Source organism: Phacochoerus africanus, chromosome 4, assembly GCF_016906955.1.
Source record: "Phacochoerus africanus isolate WHEZ1 chromosome 4, ROS_Pafr_v1, whole genome shotgun sequence".
NCBI classification, from domain to species: domain Eukaryota; kingdom Metazoa; phylum Chordata; class Mammalia; order Artiodactyla; family Suidae; genus Phacochoerus; species Phacochoerus africanus.
The window spans coordinates 9198158-9219914 of record NC_062547.1 but is presented as its reverse complement, the minus strand read 5'-3'; the positions used below and the strand labels follow the sequence as shown (position 1 = coordinate 9219914).

The 21757-nt window shown below is 51.4% G+C and overlaps 1 protein-coding gene across 12 annotated transcripts in view; it reads right to left on the bottom strand.

The window, feature by feature from the left end:
* Positions 1–21757, bottom strand: part of AHNAK (AHNAK nucleoprotein) — a 104554-nt gene that overhangs the window by 69376 nt on the left and 13421 nt on the right. For 3 of the 12 annotated variants that reach the window (XM_047775520.1, XM_047775521.1, XM_047775522.1), the window contains exons 5-6: positions 6965–21238; positions 2270–6742 (exon numbers count right to left, since the gene is read on the bottom strand). The exons of 2 other annotated variants lie outside the window; for them this stretch is intronic. In XM_047775520.1, coding sequence (XP_047631476.1) covers positions 3131–6742; positions 6965–21238 — 17886 coding nt within the window. In that variant the 3' untranslated portion in view covers positions 2270–3130. Of the gene's footprint in view, positions 1–2269; positions 21239–21757 lie in introns of those variants that run through there. 7 more of the 12 variants (XM_047775526.1, XM_047775528.1, XM_047775525.1 and 4 more) reach the window with 7 other exon arrangements.

Sequence of the window (21757 nt, the reverse complement as noted above, 5' to 3'; positions counted from 1 at the left end):
CCAAAAATACTTGTTGAAAGAATGCACAGCAAGGCTCCACTGGCCCACAGCACCCCTTCCTCAAGCGAAAAATCAATGTTTTAATTGTGATATGATTGGACGATATAGGCAGTTCTGCCTGGGAGGTCTTTTCAGCGTCCCAGTGGGCATCCCCCTGGCTGTACGCACAAGGGCCACCCACCCCCACCCTGCCACCATCACCCACTTACCCCCGCTCCAGACACCACAGCCACACATCTCAGCGTAAACACTGTCCCACCCACACCCGGGTGGCTTCAGAATTGAGGAAGAATCAAGAACTGGGCTTTGAGCCATGGTTGAAAGAAGCACCCTTGTGGGGTACCCAGATCTGGTTAGGTCGGAAGGCAGCTGAGTGTGGGCGTGTGTGCCAGTGTGTGTGGAGGGGCTCCCACCTCTCAGGAGTCCACCATGCCCACCCTCGTGCTCTCAATAAAAGGACATATGACTGTGACAAGAATGCCACATGCTTAAATGTGGTGTCCTTAACACAGCAGATGCTCTGGCCCTAAGCCTGCAACACGTCCCCCCCTTTTTGTCTTTTTACAGCCACACCCAAGGCATAAGGAAGTTCCTGTGCTAGGGGTCAAATCAGAGCTGCAGCTGCCAGCCTAAGCCAGAGCCACAGCAATGCCAGATCTGAGCCCCATCTGCGACCTTACACCACAGCTTGGGGCAACCCTGGATCCTTAACCCACTGAGTGAGGCCTGCGATGAAACCCACACCCTCATGGATGCTCGTTGGGTTCCTAACCCCCGGCCACATCAGGAACTCCAATTACTACCCCTATTTAATGGCCGAGGAAACTTTTTGGGGGCTGCACCCAAGGTATGTGCAAGTTCCCAGGCTAGGGACCGAACCCTCCCCATAGCAGCGACCCAAGCCACAGCAGTGACAACTCCAGATCCTTAACCCACTGCGCCACAAGGGAACTCCAGCTGGAGGAAACTTGCCCAGTTCACAAAAGCAGCCTTTAAAAGGCTTCAGGGGATCAGGCACCTCCCTTGTCACCTCTTTCCAAAACCAAGAGCCACGTTTGAATACCAAAATCCCGTAGGACACAAGCTCTGCTGGCTGAGGCGGGACTGGAGGAAGCTGGCAGAGGCACATCAGAGATCCAAGCAAGCAAGGGTGGGTAGAGTTCACACCGGGCAGATCCTCTGCCATGTGCAGAAACCCGCAGACAAGCGGGCTATGGAGGTGGCGGGAGGAGCTGGGAACTGTCCTCCCTGCTCTGGGGTGATGGAAGAGGGACAGAGCTGCCGGGGGCATGAGGCGGCAGCTCTGGAAAATGGCAAGGGGCATGAGCTTGGGTGGATTGTTTTGGTCAAAGGAGGCACTGCCCTCTGCCCAGCAATGACCAACAGCAGGAGCCAGTTTCAGAAAAGCTCCTCCACGATGACCATGGATTGTCTGCAGAGCTGGAAATCAAAAGGGGACTTTGCTTGGGAATTACCATTGCGGCTCAGCAGTCATGAACCCGACTAGTATCCATAAAGATGCAGGTTCGATCCCTGGCCTGGTTCAGTGGGTTAAGGATCCAGCATTGCCGTGCACTGCGGTGTAGGTCGCCGATGAGGCTTGATCCAGCATTGTTGTGGCTGCGGCATAGGCTGGCAGCTGTAGCTCCCATTCAGTTCCTAGCCTGGGAACTTCCATATACTTTGGGTACAGCCCTAAAAAGATAAAAATGGGGGAGTGGGGATTTTGGTGAAAAGAGATTTTTCATAAAGTTTAACCTTCAAATGGACTAGAAGGAACCGGAAGGACATGCAAGATGAGATCAGCATCCTTATTTCAAAGAAGAGGAAACAGGCCCAGAAGGGCAGGTACCGAGGCCAGCCAGCAAACCAGCAGCCAGCTCAGGAAGCGCTGGCAGGCCTGTGACCCCCCCCCCGGCCAGGTCCCTGTCTGCCGGTCCAATAGGCTCCGCCCCTCCCGCCATTCACCTCTGTATCCTTTGACTCGTTCAGAACTCTTTCAGAACCTTTTCTGGGTCCTGCATTCCTATCTGAGGATGCCAAGCAGGTGGGTGGGTGGGTCCTGGGGCTGCCAGTAGTCAGCCTCTCCTGATTTCTCAGCAGTAGTGCAACCAGCCTCCCCACAAGAATCCAGAAGCAAAGAACCCCTCCCATCACCCACGAATGAAACCAGCACGCTGCTGAGTGGGCGCAGTCTGACCTGCTGGCGCTGGATGGGCAGCCTCCGGCCAAGTTCCCCCAACACAGAATGCAGAGGCACAGGACATCGTCGGGGTTAATAAACAGCTTTATTTGCCCTTGACAGCATCAATTGTCTTACATTCTCAATTAATTTGCCATTAAAGTGCTGGAAATTGCCTTAATCATCATAACATTTGTTAAAAAGAAATCAGAACTAATTATCAGGAACGTGGCGATGACAAAACATTTCTCTTACAACACACAGAACGGAAGGCCGTGTGTTGAGCTGGGGGGTTGGCTACTTTGCAAACAGATTCAAACTCCCTCTCACCGTGAGCACCAAACAGGTTGGGACCCCCCCCCCCGGGGGGGGTGGGGGGGAAACAGGCTCTGCTAGAGTTCTGGAAACACCCACCCGCCTTGCCTGCTGCCTGCTCTCAGCCAGCTGGGGGTGTTTGCTGTTTGAACAGATCCACGTGTAGAAGAAATGGGGGGTCTGGATGCCCCCCCTCGACTGCCTTCTACCCCACCCCACCCTTCCTAACAAAAGCCCCAAAAGTCATTACAATGAAAACGTGGGTTTCCATGACCCCAACACTAACAAGTTTCAGTAAAAATGAGAATAATAAACACAAAAGCTTGCTTAGTAAACAGGAGCTCTCAGCGTTCAATGCAAAAAAAAAAAAACCACCAAAAAAACTTAAGGCAAATACTGTTGACTTTGCACACGGGCTGGACAAAGATCCTGGAACCCCTTCCCTATCTGTAAAGCTCCAGGAGGAGCCTAAAGACGGTCGGTTGGCTTTTCAGCGCTTGCCCCTGGCAGAGGCCCGATCTTCGCATTATTGCTGAGGCTGTCGGCGTGTTTCTCTTTGGAGTTTATATACAAACACACCCAAGGCTGATGTATTTTTATACAGATATGTACACACACACACGCACAAGCGTGCTACTCTTTCTTTGTGGAAACTGTCAGCTCCACCTCAGGAAGCTGGATGCCCACCTTGGTCCCACTGTCGTTGCTGGACGATGACGACAGTCGGGACTTCTTAGAGGCCAGGGACACGCCACTCCCCTGCACCTTGCCTGCCTCATCATCGCTCCCAGTCACCTCATAATGACCTTTGCTCTTTGACCCCAACCCACCAAAGGTACCAAATTTCAGCTTCGTGTGCTTCGCTTTGGCTTTCCCGCCTTCCAGCGACACTTCGCCACCTTCAAACTCCAAAGTCCCCGTCGGGGTGGAAGGCTCAGAGAGCTCCCTCTCGTCGCTGAAGGAATTTGAGCGGTGCCGCGGCTTCTTGCTTTTGAACAAGGAGAATTTGCCTTTGGGCGAAGATGTTTCACCCTCTGCCTCTCCTTCCAGAGAGCCTAGGCTGGCCTTGGAGCTCTTCAGGTCACCTTTGGAGCCCGCAATGGATGCTTCTGGTGAGCCAGTGACACCACTTTTCCCTTTAGGTTTGGAAAAATTGAACTTGGGCATCTTGATTTTGGCCTTTTTCAGCTTCACATCTGACTCTTCGCCCTCGCCATCTCCGGCACCAGACTGGGCGCTGGCCTCTGCTTTAGGGAAGTTGATATCCACCCCGACCTCTCGGCCAACCAGCTCGCGGCCAGAGAAGGTGAACTTGGGAATCTTCATCTTGGGGAATGTTACTTTTCCAGATCCACTTTCCAAGTGACCCTGAGGCCCAGACACGCTCAGCCCGGGACCCTGAAGTCCAATCTGGCCTCCTTCTCCCTTTGGTCCTGAGAAATGAAGTCCTCCAGCAAAGGCAGGTGCATCCAAGTGGAGAGCAGAGGAGACCTGAGGTCCCTTCCACTCACCCTCGGGACCTTTGACGCTCACGTGCCCTTCGCCCAGGCTGATATCTGTGGCGCTGACACCCCCTGAAACATCCGCACCTCCTTTGATCTTCGGGCCCTTCAAGAGGACACCAAAACCTGACTCAGGAGATGCCACGTTAAAAGAAGGCCCTTTCATGCCGATGTCGGGGGCGGCTCCATGGAAACCTATTCCTGAGCCTTTCAGATCGCCTTTGATTTCAGGACCAGAAATTTGCCCGGCTGGGAGTTTCACATTCACACCCGGCAGCTCCACCTCACATCCGGAGGACTTCATTCCAGGCATCTGGAGGTTTCCTTCAAGGCCTTGAACACTGATGCCCGGAAGACTTCCTCCAACCGTGGTGGGGCCTTTCATCTCACCAGTGGCCCCAAGGCTCCCTTTCACTTTTGGTCCTTCCAAGTTCAAGTCCACATCTGGGGCTGAGATTTGAGGGCCGGAGAGCTGAGGCCCTTTCAGGTTCAGGCCGGGCCCCTTTAGTTCTCCCGTGACCTGTGGCCCCTTGAGATTGATGTCCAAGTCGGACCCCGGAGCAGAGATGCCAAACTGGGGCAGCTTCATCTTGGGAAGTTTAATACCACCTTCAGGTGCCTCCAAGCTTAGGTCAGGAGCACCTACTGATACTTTAGGGCACTTGATGTCACCAGAGACGGCCAGGTCCCCCTGCAGGCTTGGTCCCTTCAGGGTCACATCTGGCGCACCAACCTCAAGCGTTGCTGTGCCACCAAGTCCAGGCACTCTCACCCCATCACCTTCCACCTTCACCTGTCCGCCCACACCTCTGAGGTCAAACCCAGGGGTGTGCACCTTCATGCTGGGAACAGACGCATCCAGGTCTCCCTTCAAACTTGGTCCTTTCAAGTTCAGGTCAAGGTCAGGTCCAGAGACTTTTGGCATAGAGAGGTTCACTGAAGGCAAATCGACTTTTGGCCCCTTTAGGGACACATCAGGCCCTTCGAGCTTAACATCGGGCGTGCTCAAGCCTCCTTCGAGAGAGGGCAGCTGCACCTCGGCTCCCCCACCCTCCACTTTCACACCAGGGACGCCGATCTTGGGCATCGAAAACTTGGGGAACTTAATTTTCGAATCTGGACCTTGCAGATCTACGTCTGGTCCTTCCAGTCCCACACTGGGGACACCACCCTTTATCTTTGGTCCCTTCAAGCTAACGTTCACATCAGGGACGGAGACTTGAGGGGCAGAGATGCCAAATGTCGGTGCTTTGATTGTAGCATCTGGGCCTTCAAGGTTGATGTCAGGTGCATCCAAGTTTGCCTGCACCCTGGGGCCTTTCAAGTCGCCTTCTATTTTTGGCCCTGAAACATCCACGCCTGGTACCTTGAACTTGGGAGCCTTCAGCTTAACATCAGGACCTTCCACATGAACCCCTGGTGCAGAAATGTCCAGATCAGGTGCCTGGATGTCACCCCCTAGTTTGGGGCTAGGGAGGGGAGCCTCAGCTTTAAATTTAGGTGATTTAATGTCAAATTCTACATCTGGGAAGTACATTTTTCCAAACATAGGTTTCTTGGTCTTGGGAGATTTCACGTCAGCTTTAAGGGTGGCATCGGGCCCCGCGACATGGACATCTAGGTCAGGAGACTTGAGACTGGCATCAATTTCACCCCCAGGAGCATTCAAATCAAATCCTTGTTTTTTGGCCTTAATTTTAGGACCGCTCATGTGAATTTTAGGCATCTTGAACTTACTTTTCTTGCCCTTGCCACCCACACTAATTTCAGGAGTCTCGACATTCAGCTCTGCCTCAGGAACTGTCACATCAACAGATGGTGATTTGAACTCAGCTTTGGGACTTTTTGTCCCAAATCCAAACTTGGGCTTCTTAAATTTGGGAATTTTCACATCTGGCCCCTCAATGTTAATATCCGGGCTCTCCATATGTACATCTAAGCTGGGGGCTTCTAAATCAACTTTGGGTCCCTTGAGGTCCAGTTCACCACCTTCTAACTTGGGGCCAGAAACCCCAATTTGGGGTGCCTTGAGATGCAGATCGATATCAGGAGCAGTGACTTTAGGGGCAGATATATCCAGTGATGGCATCTTCACATTTGGGCCACTGAGTTTGGCATCAGGGCCTTCAAAATCCAGGCCTGGTCCTTTAAGGTCCACTTCTGGGCCTTTGAAAGTCCCTTCAATCTTAGGGACAGACACATCAAAATCTCCTTTGCCTCTGGGTCCTTTCAAATCCAGGTCAACATCAGGCATGGAGATCTTGGGGGCTTTGATGTTCATCTCTGGCATCTTGAACTTGGGGCCCTTCAGTTTTGCATCTGGACCTTCAATATTCACATCGGGAACATCAATGTCCACCTTGGGTCCTGAGACGTCAATGTCGGCCTTGGGCAGGTTCACATCCACTTCTGGGCCCTCGCCTTTGAAGCCAGGCATGCTGAACTTGGGCATTTTCACCTTGGGCATCTTCAGGTGCCAGTCTGGGCCATGAACGTCCACATCAGGAGCATCAATGTCCACTTTGGGGCCTTTGATATCAATTTCTGGTCCTTTCAGATCCCCTTCCACCTTAGGCAGAGAAACATCCACATCACCTTTCACCTTGGGGCCCTTGAGGTTTAAGTCAATGTCAGGCATGGAGATCTTGGGAGCTTTGATGTTCATCTCTGGCATCTTGAACTTGGGGCCCTTCAGTTTTGCATCTGGACCTTCAATATTCACATCGGGAACATCAATGTCCACCTTGGGGCCCTTGAGGTCAACTTCAGGGCCCTTGAGGTCACCTTCCACCTTAGGCAGAGAAACGTCCATGTCGCCCTTTACCTTGGGACCCTTCAGATTCAGGTCAACCTCAGGCATGGAGATCTTGGGTGCCTTGAGGTGCAGGTCAGGCATTTTAAACTTGGGGCCCTTCAGCTTCCCTTCTGGACCATGAATGTCAATGTCAGGAGCATCTATGTCCACCTTGGGTCCTGAGACGTCAATGTTGGCCTTGGGCAGGTTCACATCCACTTCTGGGCCCTCCCCTTTGAAGCCAGGCATGCTGAACTTGGGCATTTTCACCTTGGGCATCTTCAGGTGCCAGTCTGGGCCATGAACGTCCACATCTGGGACATCAATGTCCACTTTGGGGCCCTTGAGGTCTACTTCAGGGCCCTTGAGGTCACCTTCCACTTTAGGCAGAGAAACATCCACATCACCCTTCACTTTGGGTCCTTTCAGGTTCAGGTCAAGGTCAGGCATGGAGATCTTGGGGGCTTTGATGTTCATCTCTGGCATCTTGAACTTGGGGCCCTTCAGTTTTGCATCTGGACCTTCAATATTCACATCGGGAACATCAATGTCCACTTTGGGGCCCTTGAGGTCAACTTCAGGGCCCTTGAGGTCACCTTCCACCTTAGGCAGAGAAACGTCCATGTCGCCCTTTACCTTGGGACCCTTCAGATTCAGGTCAACCTCAGGCATGGAGATCTTGGGTGCCTTGAGGTGCAGGTCAGGCATTTTAAACTTGGGGCCCTTCAGCTTCCCTTCTGGACCATGAATGTCAATGTCGGGAGTGTCTATGTCCAGCTTAGGGCCTTTAATGTCCACTTTTGGGCCTTTCACATCTCCTTCTAGTTTAGGGATGGAAGTGTCCAAATCTCCTTTTATCTTAGGTCCTTTCAAGTTCAAATCAATGTCACTCATGGAGATTTGTGGGGTTTTGAAATGGACATCAGGCATCTTAAATTTGGGTCCTTTAAGCTTTCCTTCTGGACCTTCAATGTCCATCTCTGGCCCTTTCAAGTCACCTTCGACTTTAGGCAGTGAAAGGTCCACATCCCCCTTTACCTTGGGCCCTTTCAGACTTAAGTCAAAATCAGGCATGGAAATCTTGGGGGCTTTAATGTTCATCTCTGGCATTTTAAACTTAGGCCCCTTCAGTTTTCCTTCTGGACCTTCAATATTGATATCAGGAGTGTCGATGTCCAGTTTGGGTCCTTTGAGGTCCACGTCAGGGCCCTGGAGGTCACCCTCAACTTTGGGCACAGTGATATCAACATCACCCTTTATTTTGGGGCCCTTCAGGTTAAAGTCAAGGTCAGGCATGGAGATCTTGGGGGCTTTGATATTCATCTCTGGCATCTTGAACTTGGGGCCCTTCAGTTTTGCATCTGGACCTTCAATATTCACATCGGGAACATCAATGTCCACCTTGGGTCCTGAGACGTCAATGTCGGCCTTGGGCAGGTTCACATCCACTTCTGGGCCCTCCCCTTTGAAGCCAGGCATGCTGAACTTGGGCATTTTCACCTTGGGCATCTTCAGGTGCCAGTCTGGGCCATGAACGTCCACATCTGGGACATCAATGTCCACCTTGGGGCCCTTGAGGTCAACTTCAGGGCCCTTGAGGTCACCTTCCACCTTAGGCAGAGAAACGTCCATGTCGCCCTTTACCTTGGGACCCTTCAGATTCAGGTCAACCTCAGGCATGGAGATCTTGGGTGCCTTGAGGTGCAGGTCAGGCATTTTAAACTTGGGGCCCTTCAGCTTCCCTTCTGGACCATGAATGTCAATGTCAGGAGCGTCTATGTCCACCTTGGGTCCTGAGACGTCAATGTCGGCCTTGGGCAGGTTCACATCCACTTCTGGGCCCTCCCCTTTGAAGCCAGGCATGCTGAACTTGGGCATTTTCACCTTGGGCATCTTCAGGTGCCAGTCTGGGCCATGAACGTCCACATCTGGGACATCAATGTCCACCTTGGGGCCCTTGAGGTCAACTTCAGGGCCCTTGAGGTCACCTTCCACCTTAGGCAGAGAAACGTCCATGTCGCCCTTTACCTTGGGACCCTTCAGATTCAGGTCAACCTCAGGCATGGAGATCTTGGGTGCCTTGAGGTGCAGGTCAGGCATTTTAAACTTGGGGCCCTTCAGCTTCCCTTCTGGACCATGAATGTCAATGTCAGGAGCATCTATGTCCACCTTGGGTCCTGAGACGTCAATGTCGGCCTTGGGCAGGTTCACATCCACTTCTGGGCCCTCCCCTTTGAAGCCAGGCATGCTGAACTTGGGCATTTTCACCTTGGGCATCTTCAGGTGCCAGTCTGGGCCATGAACGTCCACATCTGGGACATCAATGTCCACTTTGGGGCCCTTGAGGTCTACTTCAGGGCCCTTGAGGTCACCTTCCACTTTAGGCAGAGAAACATCCACATCACCCTTCACTTTGGGTCCTTTCAGGTTCAGGTCAAGGTCAGGCATGGAGATCTTGGGGGCTTTGATGTTCATCTCTGGCATCTTGAACTTGGGGCCCTTCAGTTTTGCATCTGGACCTTCAATATTCACATCGGGAACATCAATGTCCACCTTGGGTCCTGAGACGTCAATGTCGGCCTTGGGCAGGTTCACATCCACTTCTGGGCCCTCCCCTTTGAAGCCAGGCATGCTGAACTTGGGCATTTTCACCTTGGGCATCTTCAGGTGCCAGTCTGGGCCATGAACGTCCACATCTGGGACATCAATGTCCACCTTGGGGCCCTTGAGGTCAACTTCAGGGCCCTTGAGGTCACCTTCCACCTTAGGCAGAGAAACGTCCATGTCGCCCTTTACCTTGGGACCCTTCAGATTCAGGTCAACCTCAGGCATGGAGATCTTGGGTGCCTTGAGGTGCAGGTCAGGCATTTTAAACTTGGGGCCCTTCAGCTTCCCTTCTGGACCATGAATGTCAATGTCAGGAGTTTCAATGTCCACCTTGGGACCTTTGATATCCAGCTCCGGGCCCTTGAGGTCGCCCTCCAATTTTGGCAAAGACACATCCACATCACCCTTCACTTTGGGGCCCTTCAGATCAATGTCAGGCATGGAGATCTTGGGGGCTTTGATGTTCATCTCTGGCATCTTGAACTTGGGGCCCTTCAGTTTTGCATCTGGACCTTCAATATTCACATCAGGAACATCAATGTCCACCTTGGGTCCTGAGACATCAATGTCGGCCTTGGGCAGGTTCACATCCACTTCTGGGCCCTCGCCTTTGAAGCCAGGCATGCTGAACTTGGGCATTTTCACCTTGGGCATCTTCAGGTGCCAGTCTGGGCCATGAACGTCCACATCAGGAGCATCAATGTCCACTTTGGGGCCTTTGATATCAATTTCTGGTCCTTTCAGATCCCCTTCCACCTTAGGCAGAGAAACATCCACATCACCTTTCACCTTGGGGCCCTTGAGGTTTAAGTCAATGTCAGGCATGGAGATCTTGGGAGCTTTAATATTCATATCAGGCATCTTGAGTTTGGGACCTTTTATGCTTCCCTCTGGGCCTTCCACATGGACTTCTGGGCCTTCAATGTCCAATCTGGGACCCTCTATGTTGACATCTCCTTTAGGCAGATCCACAGCCATTTCTGGTCCTTCTGCTTTTAAGCCAGGCACGCTGAATTTGGGCATTTTCATCTTCGGCATCTTTAGATGCCAGTCTGGGCCATGAACATCCACATCAGGTGCATCAAGATGAACTTCTGGTGCCTTAATATCTACTTTGGGTGCTTTAAAGTCACCTTCTAAATTAGGACCTGTGACATCTAAGTCTCCTTTGACTTTAGGACCTTTAAGATTTAACTCTACATCAGGCATAGACACTTTAGGAGATGAAATACTCAGGAAAGGCATTTTGAATTTGGGTCCTTTCACTTTTCCCTGGACCTCAACGTCGGGAGCATTAATATCAACTTTTGGAGCTGTTACATCAATATCTGGCTTTTTGACTTTGACATCTACCTCAGGTGTCTGAACTTTGGAGCCTGAAAAATTAAATTTGGGAAGCTTAAACCGAGATTTCTTTGACTTGCCTTCAACATTGAGTTTAGGACCAGAAATGTCCACTTCTGGGCCCTTGACATCCAACTTGGGAGCTTTAATGTCACCTTCCAGTTTGGGCCCAGAAACATCAATATCTCCCTTAGGTTTTGAGCCTTTCAAATTCAGGTCAATTTCTGGCATGGAGATCTTGGGCACGTTCACATGCATGTCAGGCATCTTGAGCTTTGGACCTTTTAGTTTACCTTCCGGGCCATGGATGTCAACATCTGGTACGTCAACATCTATCTTTGGCCCCTTGATGTCAAGAGTAGGCCCTTTCAAATCACCTTCTACATTTGGAAGTGAAACGTCCCCCTCTCCTTTCATTTTAGGGCCTTTTAGATTAAGGTCCAAGTCTGGCATTGATATCTTAGGAGCTTTGATGTTCATCTCTGGCATCTTGAACTTGGGGCCCTTCAGTTTTGCATCTGGACCTTCAATATTCACATCGGGAACATCAATGTCCACCTTGGGTCCTGAGACGTCAATGTCGGCCTTGGGCAGGTTCACATCCACTTCTGGGCCCTCCCCTTTGAAGCCAGGCATGCTGAACTTGGGCATTTTCACCTTGGGCATCTTCAGGTGCCAGTCTGGGCCATGAACGTCCACATCTGGGACATCAATGTCCACTTTGGGGCCCTTGAGGTCTACTTCAGGGCCCTTGAGGTCACCTTCCACTTTAGGCAGAGAAACATCCACATCACCCTTCACTTTGGGTCCTTTCAGGTTCAGGTCAAGGTCAGGCATGGAGATCTTAGGGGCTTTGATGTTCATCTCTGGCATCTTGAACTTGGGGCCCTTCAGTTTTGCATCTGGACCTTCAATATTCACATCGGGAACATCAATGTCCACCTTGGGTCCTGAGACGTCAATGTCGGCCTTGGGCAGGTTCACATCCACTTCTGGGCCCTCCCCTTTGAAGCCAGGCATGCTGAACTTGGGCATTTTCACCTTGGGCATCTTCAGGTGCCAGTCTGGGCCATGAACGTCCACATCTGGGACATCAATGTCCACCTTGGGGCCCTTGAGGTCAACTTCAGGGCCCTTGAGGTCACCTTCCACCTTAGGCAGAGAAACATCCACATCTCCTTTCACCTTAGGTCCTTTCAGGTGTAAATCAAGGTCAGGCATGGAGATCTTGGGGGCTTTGATATTCATCTCTGGCATCTTGAACTTAGGACCTTTCAACTTTCCCTCTGGTCCTTCAATGTTAACATCAGGACCTTCAATGTCCACCTTGGGTCCTGAGACATCAATGTCGGCCTTGGGCAGGTTCACATCCACTTCTGGGCCTTCTCCTTTGAAGCCAGGCATGCTGAACTTGGGCATTTTCACCTTGGGCATCTTCAGGTGCCAGTCTGGGCCATGAACGTCCACATCTGGGACATCAATGTCCACTTTGGGGCCCTTGAGGTCAACTTCAGGTCCTTTGAGGTCTCCCTCTACCTTGGGGCCTGTGACATCCACATCTCCTTTTATCTTTGGACCTGTTAGATTAAGATCAATATCTGGCATGGATATCTTTGGAGTCTTAAAATGCATTTCAGGCATCTTGAACTTAGGACCTTTCACCTTTCCCTCTGGTCCTTCAATATTCACATCAGGACCTTCAATGTCCACCTTGGCCCCTGACACATCGATGTCAGCCTTCGGCAGGTTTACATCCACACCTGGGCCTTCTCCTTTGAAGCCAGGCATGCTGAACTTGGGCATTTTTATCTTGGGCATCTTCAGGTGCCAGTCTGGGCCTTGAACATCCACATCTGGAGCATCAATGTCCACTTTGGGCCCTTTGATGTCAACTTCAGGGCCCTTGAGGTCACCTTCTACTTTAGGCAGAGAAACATCCGCATCTCCTTTCACCTTAGGGCTTTTCAGGTGTAAATCAAAGTCTGGCATGGAGATCTTGGGGGCTTTGATGTTCATCTCTGGCATCTTAAATTTAGGCCCCTTGATTTTTCCCTCTGGACCCTCAATGCTCATTTCTGGGACTTCGATGTCTGCTTTGGGTCCTGAGATATCAATATCAGCCTTGGGAAGATTCACATCCACTTCTGGGCCCTCTGCTTTGAAGCCAGGCATGCTGAACTTGGGCATTTTCATCTTGGGCATCTTCACGTGCCAGTCTGGGCCTTGAACATCAGGAGCATTTATGTCTACTTTGGGGCCCTTGATATTCACATCTGGTACTTTAATTTTACCTTCTACCTCAGGCACAGACACATCTACATCCCCCTTGATTTTTGGTCCTTTCAGATTTAGGTCCACATCAGGCATAGAAATACTTGGAGCCTTGAAATGCATGTCAGGCATCTTGAACTTGGGGCCTTTCAATTTGCCTTCTGGTCCTTCAATGTCAACATCTGGCCCACTGATGTCACCTCTGAGGTCACCTTCCAATTTAGGAACATCTACATCCACCTCTCCCTTTATCTTGGGGCTTTTTAAGTGGAGATCAATGTCCGGCATGGAGATTTTGGGAGTTTTAAAGTGCATGTCTGGCATCTTAAATTTGGGACTTTTCCATTTGCCATCAGGGCCTTCCACAGCTACATCTGGCATTTCAACATCCAATTTGGGGCCTTTGGCATCCAAGCTTGGACCCTTTAACTCTCCTTCTAGCTTTGGGGCAGAAACATCAAAGTCCCCTTTGGTTTTAGGCCCCTTTAGGTTGAAATCAACATCAGGCATGGAGATCTTGGGGGCCTTGAAGTGCATCTCGGGCATCTTAAACTTGGGGCCCTTCAGCTTCCCTTCTGGACCCTCAAGGCTCACATCCGGAGCTTCAATGTCCACCTTGGGTCCTGAGATGTCAATGTCAGCTTTAGGCAAGTTCACATCCACTTCTGGGCCCTCGCCTTTGAAGCCAGGCATGCTGAACTTGGGCATTTTCACCTTGGGCATCTTCAGGTGCCAGTCTGGGCCGTGAACGTCCACATCCGGGACATCAACGTCCACTTTGGGGCCTTTGATGTCCACATCTGGCACTTTCATTTCCCCTTCTATCTTGGGCACAGACACATCCACATCCCCTTTGACTTTGGGGCCTTTCAAGTTTAAGTCCACATCAGGCATGGAGATCTTGGGGGCCTTGAAGTGCATCTCAGGCATCTTAAACTTGGGCCCTTTCAACTTTGCTTCAGGACATTCCAGATCAACATCGGGCACCTCCACATCCACACTGGGACCTTTCAAATCTCCCTCCAATTTTGGCACAGACACATCCACATCCCCTTTTACTCTGGGGCCTTTCAAATTAAAGTCCACATCAGGCATGGAGATCTTGGGGGCCTTGAAGTGCATCTCAGGCATCTTAAACTTGGGCCCTTTCAACTTTGCATCAGGACATTCCAGATCAACATCAGGCACCTCCACATCCACACTGGGACCTCTGAGATCACCTTCTAGTTCTGGCACAGAAGCATCCACCTCTCCTTTCACCTTGGGTCCCTTCAAATTCAAGTCCACATCTGGCATGGAGATCTTGGGAGCTTTGATATTCAACCTAGGCATCTTAAATTTAGAGCCTTTTAATTTTCCTTCTGGTCCCTCAATTTCCAAATCAGGAGTATCAATGTCCACTTTGGGGCCAGAAACATTAATGTCAGCCTTTGGTAGGTTCACATCCACTTCTGGGCCCTCGCCTTTGAAGCCAGGCATGCTGAACTTGGGCATTTTCATCTTGGGCATCTTCAGGTGCCAGTCTGGGCCGTGAACGTCCACATCCGGGACAGCAACGTCCACTTTGGGGCCTTTGATATCCACATCTGGCACTTTCATTTCCCCTTCTATCTTGGGCACAGACACATCCACATCCCCTTTGACTTTGGGGCCTTTCAAGTTTAAGTCCACATCAGGCATGGAGATCTTGGGGGCCTTGAAGTGCATCTCGGGCATCTTAAACTTGGGGCCCTTCAGCTTCCCTTCTGGACCCTCAAGGCTCACATCCGGAGCTTCAATGTCCACCTTGGGTCCTGAGATGTCAATGTCAGCTTTAGGCAAGTTCACATCCACTTCTGGGCCCTCGCCTTTGAAGCCAGGCATGCTGAACTTGGGCATTTTCACCTTGGGCATCTTCAGGTGCCAGTCTGGGCCGTGAACGTCCACATCCGGGACATCAACGTCCACTTTGGGGCCTTTGATGTCCACATCTGGCACTTTCATTTCCCCTTCTATCTTGGGCACAGACACATCCACATCCCCTTTGACTTTGGGGCCTTTCAAGTTTAAGTCCACATCAGGCACGGAGATCTTGGGGGCCTTGAAGTGCATCTCGGGCATCTTAAACTTGGGGCCCTTCAGCTTCCCTTCTGGACCCTCAAGGCTCACATCCGGAGCTTCAATGTCCACCTTGGGTCCTGAGACGTCAATGTCAGCTTTAGGCAAGTTCACATCCACTTCTGGGCCCTCGCCTTTGAAGCCAGGCATGCTGAACTTGGGCATTTTCATCTTAGGCATCTTCAGGTGCCAGTCTGGGCCGTGAACGTCCACATCCGGGACAGCAACGTCCACTTTGGGGCCTTTGATGTCCACATCTGGCACTTTCATTTCCCCTTCTATCTTGGGCACAGACACATCCACATCCCCTTTGACTTTGGGGCCTTTCAAGTTTAAGTCCACATCAGGCATGGAGATCTTGGGGGCCTTGAAGTGCATCTCAGGCATCTTAAACTTGGGGCCCTTCAGCTTCCCTTCTGGACCCTCAAGGCTCACATCCGGAGCTTCAATGTCCACCTTGGGTCCTGAGACGTCAATGTCAGCTTTAGGCAAGTTCACATCCACTTCTGGGCCCTCGCCTTTGAAGCCAGGCATGCTGAACTTGGGCATTTTCATCTTAGGCATCTTCAGGTGCCAGTCTGGGCCGTGAACGTCCACATCCGGGACAGCAACGTCCACTTTGGGGCCTTTGATGTCCACATCTGGCACTTTCATTTCCCCTTCTATCTTGGGCACAGACACATCCACATCCCCTTTGACTTTGGGGCCTTTCAAGTTTAAGTCCACATCAGGCATGGAGATCTTGGGGGCCTTGAAGTGCATCTCGGGCATCTTAAACTTGGGGCCCTTCAGCTTCCCTTCTGGACCCTCAAGGCTCACATCCGGAGCTTCAATGTCCACCTTGGGTCCTGAGACGTCAATGTCAGCTTTAGGCAAGTTCACATCCACTTCTGGGCCCTCGCCTTTGAAGCCAGGCATGCTGAACTTGGGCATTTTCATCTTGGGCATCTTCAGGTGCCAGTCTGGGCCGTGAACGTCCACATCCGGGACAGCAACGTCCACTTTGGGGCCTTTGATGTCCACATCTGGCACTTTCATTTCCCCTTCTATCTTGGGCACAGACACATCCACATCCCCTTTGACTTTGGGGCCTTTCAAGTTTAAGTCCACATCAGGCATGGAGATCTTGGGAGTCTTGAAGTGCATCTCAGGCATCTTAAACTTGGGGCCCTTCAGCTTCCCTTCTGGACATTCAATATCAATATCACCAACATCCACATCCACTTTAGGGGCTTTTACGTCAATTCCAGGACCTTTCAAGTCTCCTTCCACTTTGGGAAGAGAAACATCTACATCAGTTTTCAGTTTAGGGGCTTTCAGATTAAGTCCAACATCAGGCATAGAGATTTTGTGTGTCTGTATATTCATGCTTGGCATTTTGAATTTCGGACCCTTTAGTTTCCCCTCTGGACCTTCAATATTCACATCCGGAACATCAATGTCCACCTTGGGTCCTGAAACACCAATGTCAGCCTTGGGCATGTTCACATCTACTTCTGGGCCCTCTCCTTTGAAACCAGGCATGCTGAACTTAGGCATTTTCACTTTCGGCATCTTCAGGTGCCAATCTGGACCATGAACCCCCACATCTGGTGCATTAATGTCTACTTTTGGGCCTTTGATGTCAACATCAGGAGCCTTTATCTCTCCTTCTACTTTTGGAACTGTAACATCATAATCACCTTTCACTTTAGGGCTTTTCAAATGCAAACCAACATCTGGCATGGATATCTTCTGAGGCTTTATATTCATTTCTGGCAATTTAAATTTGGGACCTTTTAGTTTTGCATCTGGACCTTCAATGTTCACATCGGGAACATCTATGTCCACCTTGGGTCCTGAGACATCAATGTCGGCCTTGGGCAGGTTCACATCCACTTCTGGGCCTTCTCCTTTGAAGCCAGGCATGCTGAACTTGGGCATTTTTATCTTGGGCATCTTCAGGTGCCAGTCTGGGCCATGAACGTCCACATCAGGAGCATCAGTGTCCACTTTGGGGCCTTTAATATCAACCTCTGGCCCTTTCAGGTCTCCTTCAACTTTGGGCAGAGAAACATCCACATCACCTTTCACCTTGGGGCCCTTGAGGTTTAAATCAATGTCAGGCATGGAGACCTTGGGAGTCTTGAAGTGCATCTCAGGCATCTTAAACTTGGGGCCCTTCAGCTTCCCTTCTGGACCCTCAAGGCTCACATCCGGAGCTTCAATGTCCACCTTGGGTCCTGAGACGTCAATGTCAGCTTTAGGCAAGTTCACATCCACTTCTGGGCCCTCGCCTTTGAAGCCAGGCATGCTGAACTTGGGCATTTTCATCTTAGGCATCTTCAGGTGCCAGTCTGGGCCATGAACGTCCACATCCGGGACAGCAACGTCCACTTTGGGGCCTTTGATGTCCACATCTGGCACTTTCATTTCCCCTTCTATCTTGGGCACAGACACATCCACATCCCCTTTGACTTTGGGGCCTTTCAAGTTTAAGTCCACATCAGGCATGGAGATCTTGGGGGCCTTGAAGTGCATCTCGGGCATCTTAAACTTGGGGCCCTTCAGCTTCCCTTCTGGACCCTCAAGGCTCACATCCGGAGCTTCAATGTCCACCTTGGGTCCTGAGACGTCAATGTCAGCTTTAGGCAAGTTCACATCCACTTCTGGGCCCTCGCCTTTGAAGCCAGGCATGCTGAACTTGGGCATTTTCATCTTGGGCATCTTCAGGTGCCAGTCTGGGCCATGAACGTCCACATCCGGGACAGCAACGTCCACTTTGGGGCCTTTGATGTCCACATCTGGCACTTTCATTTCCCCTTCTATCTTGGGCACAGACACATCCACATCCCCTTTGACTTTGGGGCCTTTCAAGTTTAAGTCCACATCAGGCATGGAGATCTTGGGGGCCTTGAAGTGCATCTCAGGCATCTTAAACTTGGGGCCCTTCAGCTTTCCTTCTGGACCCTCAAGGCTCACATCTGGAGCTTCAATGTCCACCTTGGGTCCTGAGACGTCAATGTCAGCCTTGGGCAGTTTCACATCCACTTCTGGCCCCTCACCTTTGATGCTCGGCATGCTGAATTTAGGCATTTTCATCTTTGGCATTTTCAGGCTCCAGTCTGCACCTTGAACTTCCACATCTGGTGTTTTAACGTCTACTTTGGGGCCTTTGATGTCCACATCTGGAGCTTTCATCTCACCTTCTATTTTTGGTGCAGACACATCTAGACTCCCTTTCACTTTGGGTCCTTTAAGATCCATGTCAACATCTGGCAGGGTCATCTTAGGAGCTCTGAAGTGCATCTCAGGCATCTTAAACTTGGGGCCTTTCAACTTCCCTTCTGGTCCTTCAAGGCTCAGATCTGGAGCACTAATATCTACCTTAGGGGCAGAAAGGTCGACATCAGTCTTGGGCAGATTGACATCCAATTCTGGGCCCTCTCCTTTAAGGCTGGGCATGGTGAATTTGGGCATTTTCATCTTTGGCATCTTTAGGTTCCATTCAGGACCATGAACTTCAACATCTGGGGCACTGATGTCTACTTTTGGCCCCTTCAGGTCCCCTTCCAGCTTTGGCACTGTAACATCATACTCTCCCTTTGCCTTGGGACCTTTCATATGTAAGTCCACATCAGGCATGGAGATCTTTGGGGCCTTGATATTCATTTCGGGCATCTTAAACTTGGGACCCTTCAGCTTCCCTTCAGGTCCTTCAATATTCACATCTGGAACTTCAACATCCACCTTGGGTCCAGTGAGGTCAATGTCAGCCTTGGGCAGGTTCACATCCACTTCTGGGCCCTCGCCTTTGAAGCCAGGCATGCTGAACTTAGGCATTTTCACTGTGGGCATCTTCAGGTGCCAGTCTGGGCCATGCACACCCACATCTGGAGCATCAATGTCCACTTTGGCACTTTTGAGTTCGACATCAGGAACTTTAATCTCACTTCCAACCTTTGGCGCTGTAACATCATACTCCCCTTTGACACTAGGGCCCTTCAAATGTAGGTCCACATCTGGCATGGCGATCTTTGGAGCTTTGATATTCATCTCAGGCATCTTAAATTTGGGTCCTTTCAATTTCCCTTCTGGTCCCTCAAGGCTCACATCTGGAGCACCAACAGCTACCTTGGGGCCAGAAATGTCCACATCAGGCTTGGGCAGATTTACATCCACTTCAGGGCCCTCCACTTTGAACCCGGGCACACTGAACTTGGGCATTTTCATCTTGGGCATCTTCAGGTGCCAGTCTGGGCCATGAACGTCCACATCCGGGACATCAATGTCCACTTTGGGGCCTTTCAGCTCTCCTTCAAGTGTTGGTGCTGTTACATCATACTCTCCTTTTACCTTTGGGCCTTTCACATGCAAATCCACATCAGGCATGGAAATCTTTGGTGTCTTGACACTCACCTCAGGTAGCTTAACATCAGGCCCTTTAAGGTTGCCCGCCACGCCCCCGATGTTGACATCTGGGGCTTCCACGCTGACCTTGGGCCCTGAAATACCGACATCTCCTTTGGGGAGCTTCACGTCTACATCTGGCCCTTCCCCTTTGACTCCTGGAGTGCTGAACTTGGGCATTTTCATCTTGGGCATTTTCAAGTTCCAATCGGGGCCATGAACATCCACATCCGGGGCACTGACATCCACTTTGGGGCCTCTGACGTCAATGTCGGGGACAGTGACTTTCCCCTCCGCTTTTGGAAGGACGACCTCTACACCCCCTTTCACTTTTGGCGTAGCAGCGTTTAGGTCCACATCTGCCATAGCGATCCTGCAGGTTCCTGCTTTACCAGAAGGCCCACTAAGCTTGGGGCCTGTCACAGTCCCCTCTAGGCTGGGTGTCTCTATGTCCAGTTTGGTGCCCTTAACTGCCACTTGAGGGCCTTTAAGGTCACCTTGCACCCCAGGAGCAGAAACCTTAATGTCTCCTTTCAGTTTAGGGGACCCAAGGCTCAGATCCACATCCTGCATTGAGATTTTAGGTTTCTGAATAATCATTTCAGGAGGCTTGACTTTAGGACCCTTCATCTTCCCTTCTAGCCCCTCAAGAGCAACCTCAGGCAGGCTGATGTCCCCAGAGACCCCAGGAAGAGTCACTTCACCTGCGGGCAGTGTCACATCAATGCCAGCTCCCTCTCCCTTAGAACCTGATACGGAGAATTTGGGGGTCTTCATCTTGGGCACGTTCAGTTTGCCCCCAGGCCCATGAACATCAATGTCAGGGGCTTGGACTTCCACCTTGGGGCCAGTGATGCTACCCTCAATTTTGGGCACAGAGATGTCCACCCCCAAACTTCCCTGTGGCTTGGCACCTTTCAGGCCTAGGTCCCCCTCAAGGGATGGCCCAGTGATTTGGGGGCCCTTCAGCTTCCCCTCGAGCCCCTCAATATTGGCAGCGGGAGCACTGACTTCTAGCTGGGGGGCCTGGATGTTCCCACCAATGGTCAAGCCTGGCCGGCCACCCTTGTGTCCCACAGAGAAGTCAGGGGCAGAAACAGTCAACCCAGCCTCTGGGGCCTGGCCCTCGGGCCCTGTTAAGACACCAAATTTTGGCACCTTCATGGTGGGAAATTTAATTTTCCCATTGCTGCCACTCTCGAGAGATGGGCCCTGCCCCTCTACTGCCCCATGCCCTAGAGAAGACGAAACGTCCACTCCTTGGACCTGGACGCCCCCTTTGCTACTCAAGTCCAAGCCCTTTGCACTGATAGTGACATCCGGGCTTCCCACCTTGATCCCAGGCACAGTGACCTGGACCTTGGAGTGGCCGGCACCTTGGAGCTCTGGTCCCGAAGCGGAAATGGACCCTGCTCGGATGTCCACAGTGGGAGACACCACCCCCGAGCCCGAGGGCAATCTGATCACTGTCTTCCCAGGCTGGGTCTCCACATCCACCGTGGAGACTTCGGTCAGTTCGTGCCGTGGAATCTTGATCTTGAACTCAGGGCTGCTGAGGTCGATGTCCTTGGCTCCTTCTCGGCTGGTCACATCCACGGTGTAGGCTGTGACCCTTCGAGTCACGGTGATGGTGCGGCTCTGGGTCTCTCCGGGACCCCCTTCCACTCCATCCTCCGACTTCAGCCGAGGCTTGATCTTCGTGGTGTAGATGCGCTGATACTCCTCATCGTCCCCGCTCTGCAGAAAGACACGCCCGGCACAGGTTGCAGCAGAGTCTGCGTGAGTGACAGACGCCCGGCCACAGCCCAGCCGACAACACGGTTTCCCAGAGAAGCCAGGACCCTACGAGAGGTCCATGGAGCCTCCCTGAGACAGAGCACAGGGGGCTGAAGAAAGGGGCTGACAGCCGCATCACAGGAGGAAAACAGAAATTATCTGGGTAAACTCCAGTAAGCGAAAGCCATGGGGAGGGAGGACAGGTGGACTATCGGAACACACGATCTGAAAGGACTTTTTTTTTTTTTTTTTTAATGGCTGCACCCACAGCCTAGGGACGTTCCCAGGCCAGCGACTAAATCCGAGCTGCAGCTGTGACAACGCCAGATCCTTTACCCCACTCCACCAGGCTGGGGATCGAACCCGCACCTCCGCAGCAATCCAAGCCACTGTAAAACCAGACTCATAACCTACTGCACCACAGCAGGAACGCCTGGGAGAAGGACTTATAAGCAATTCTAGATTCAAATCAGCCCATCA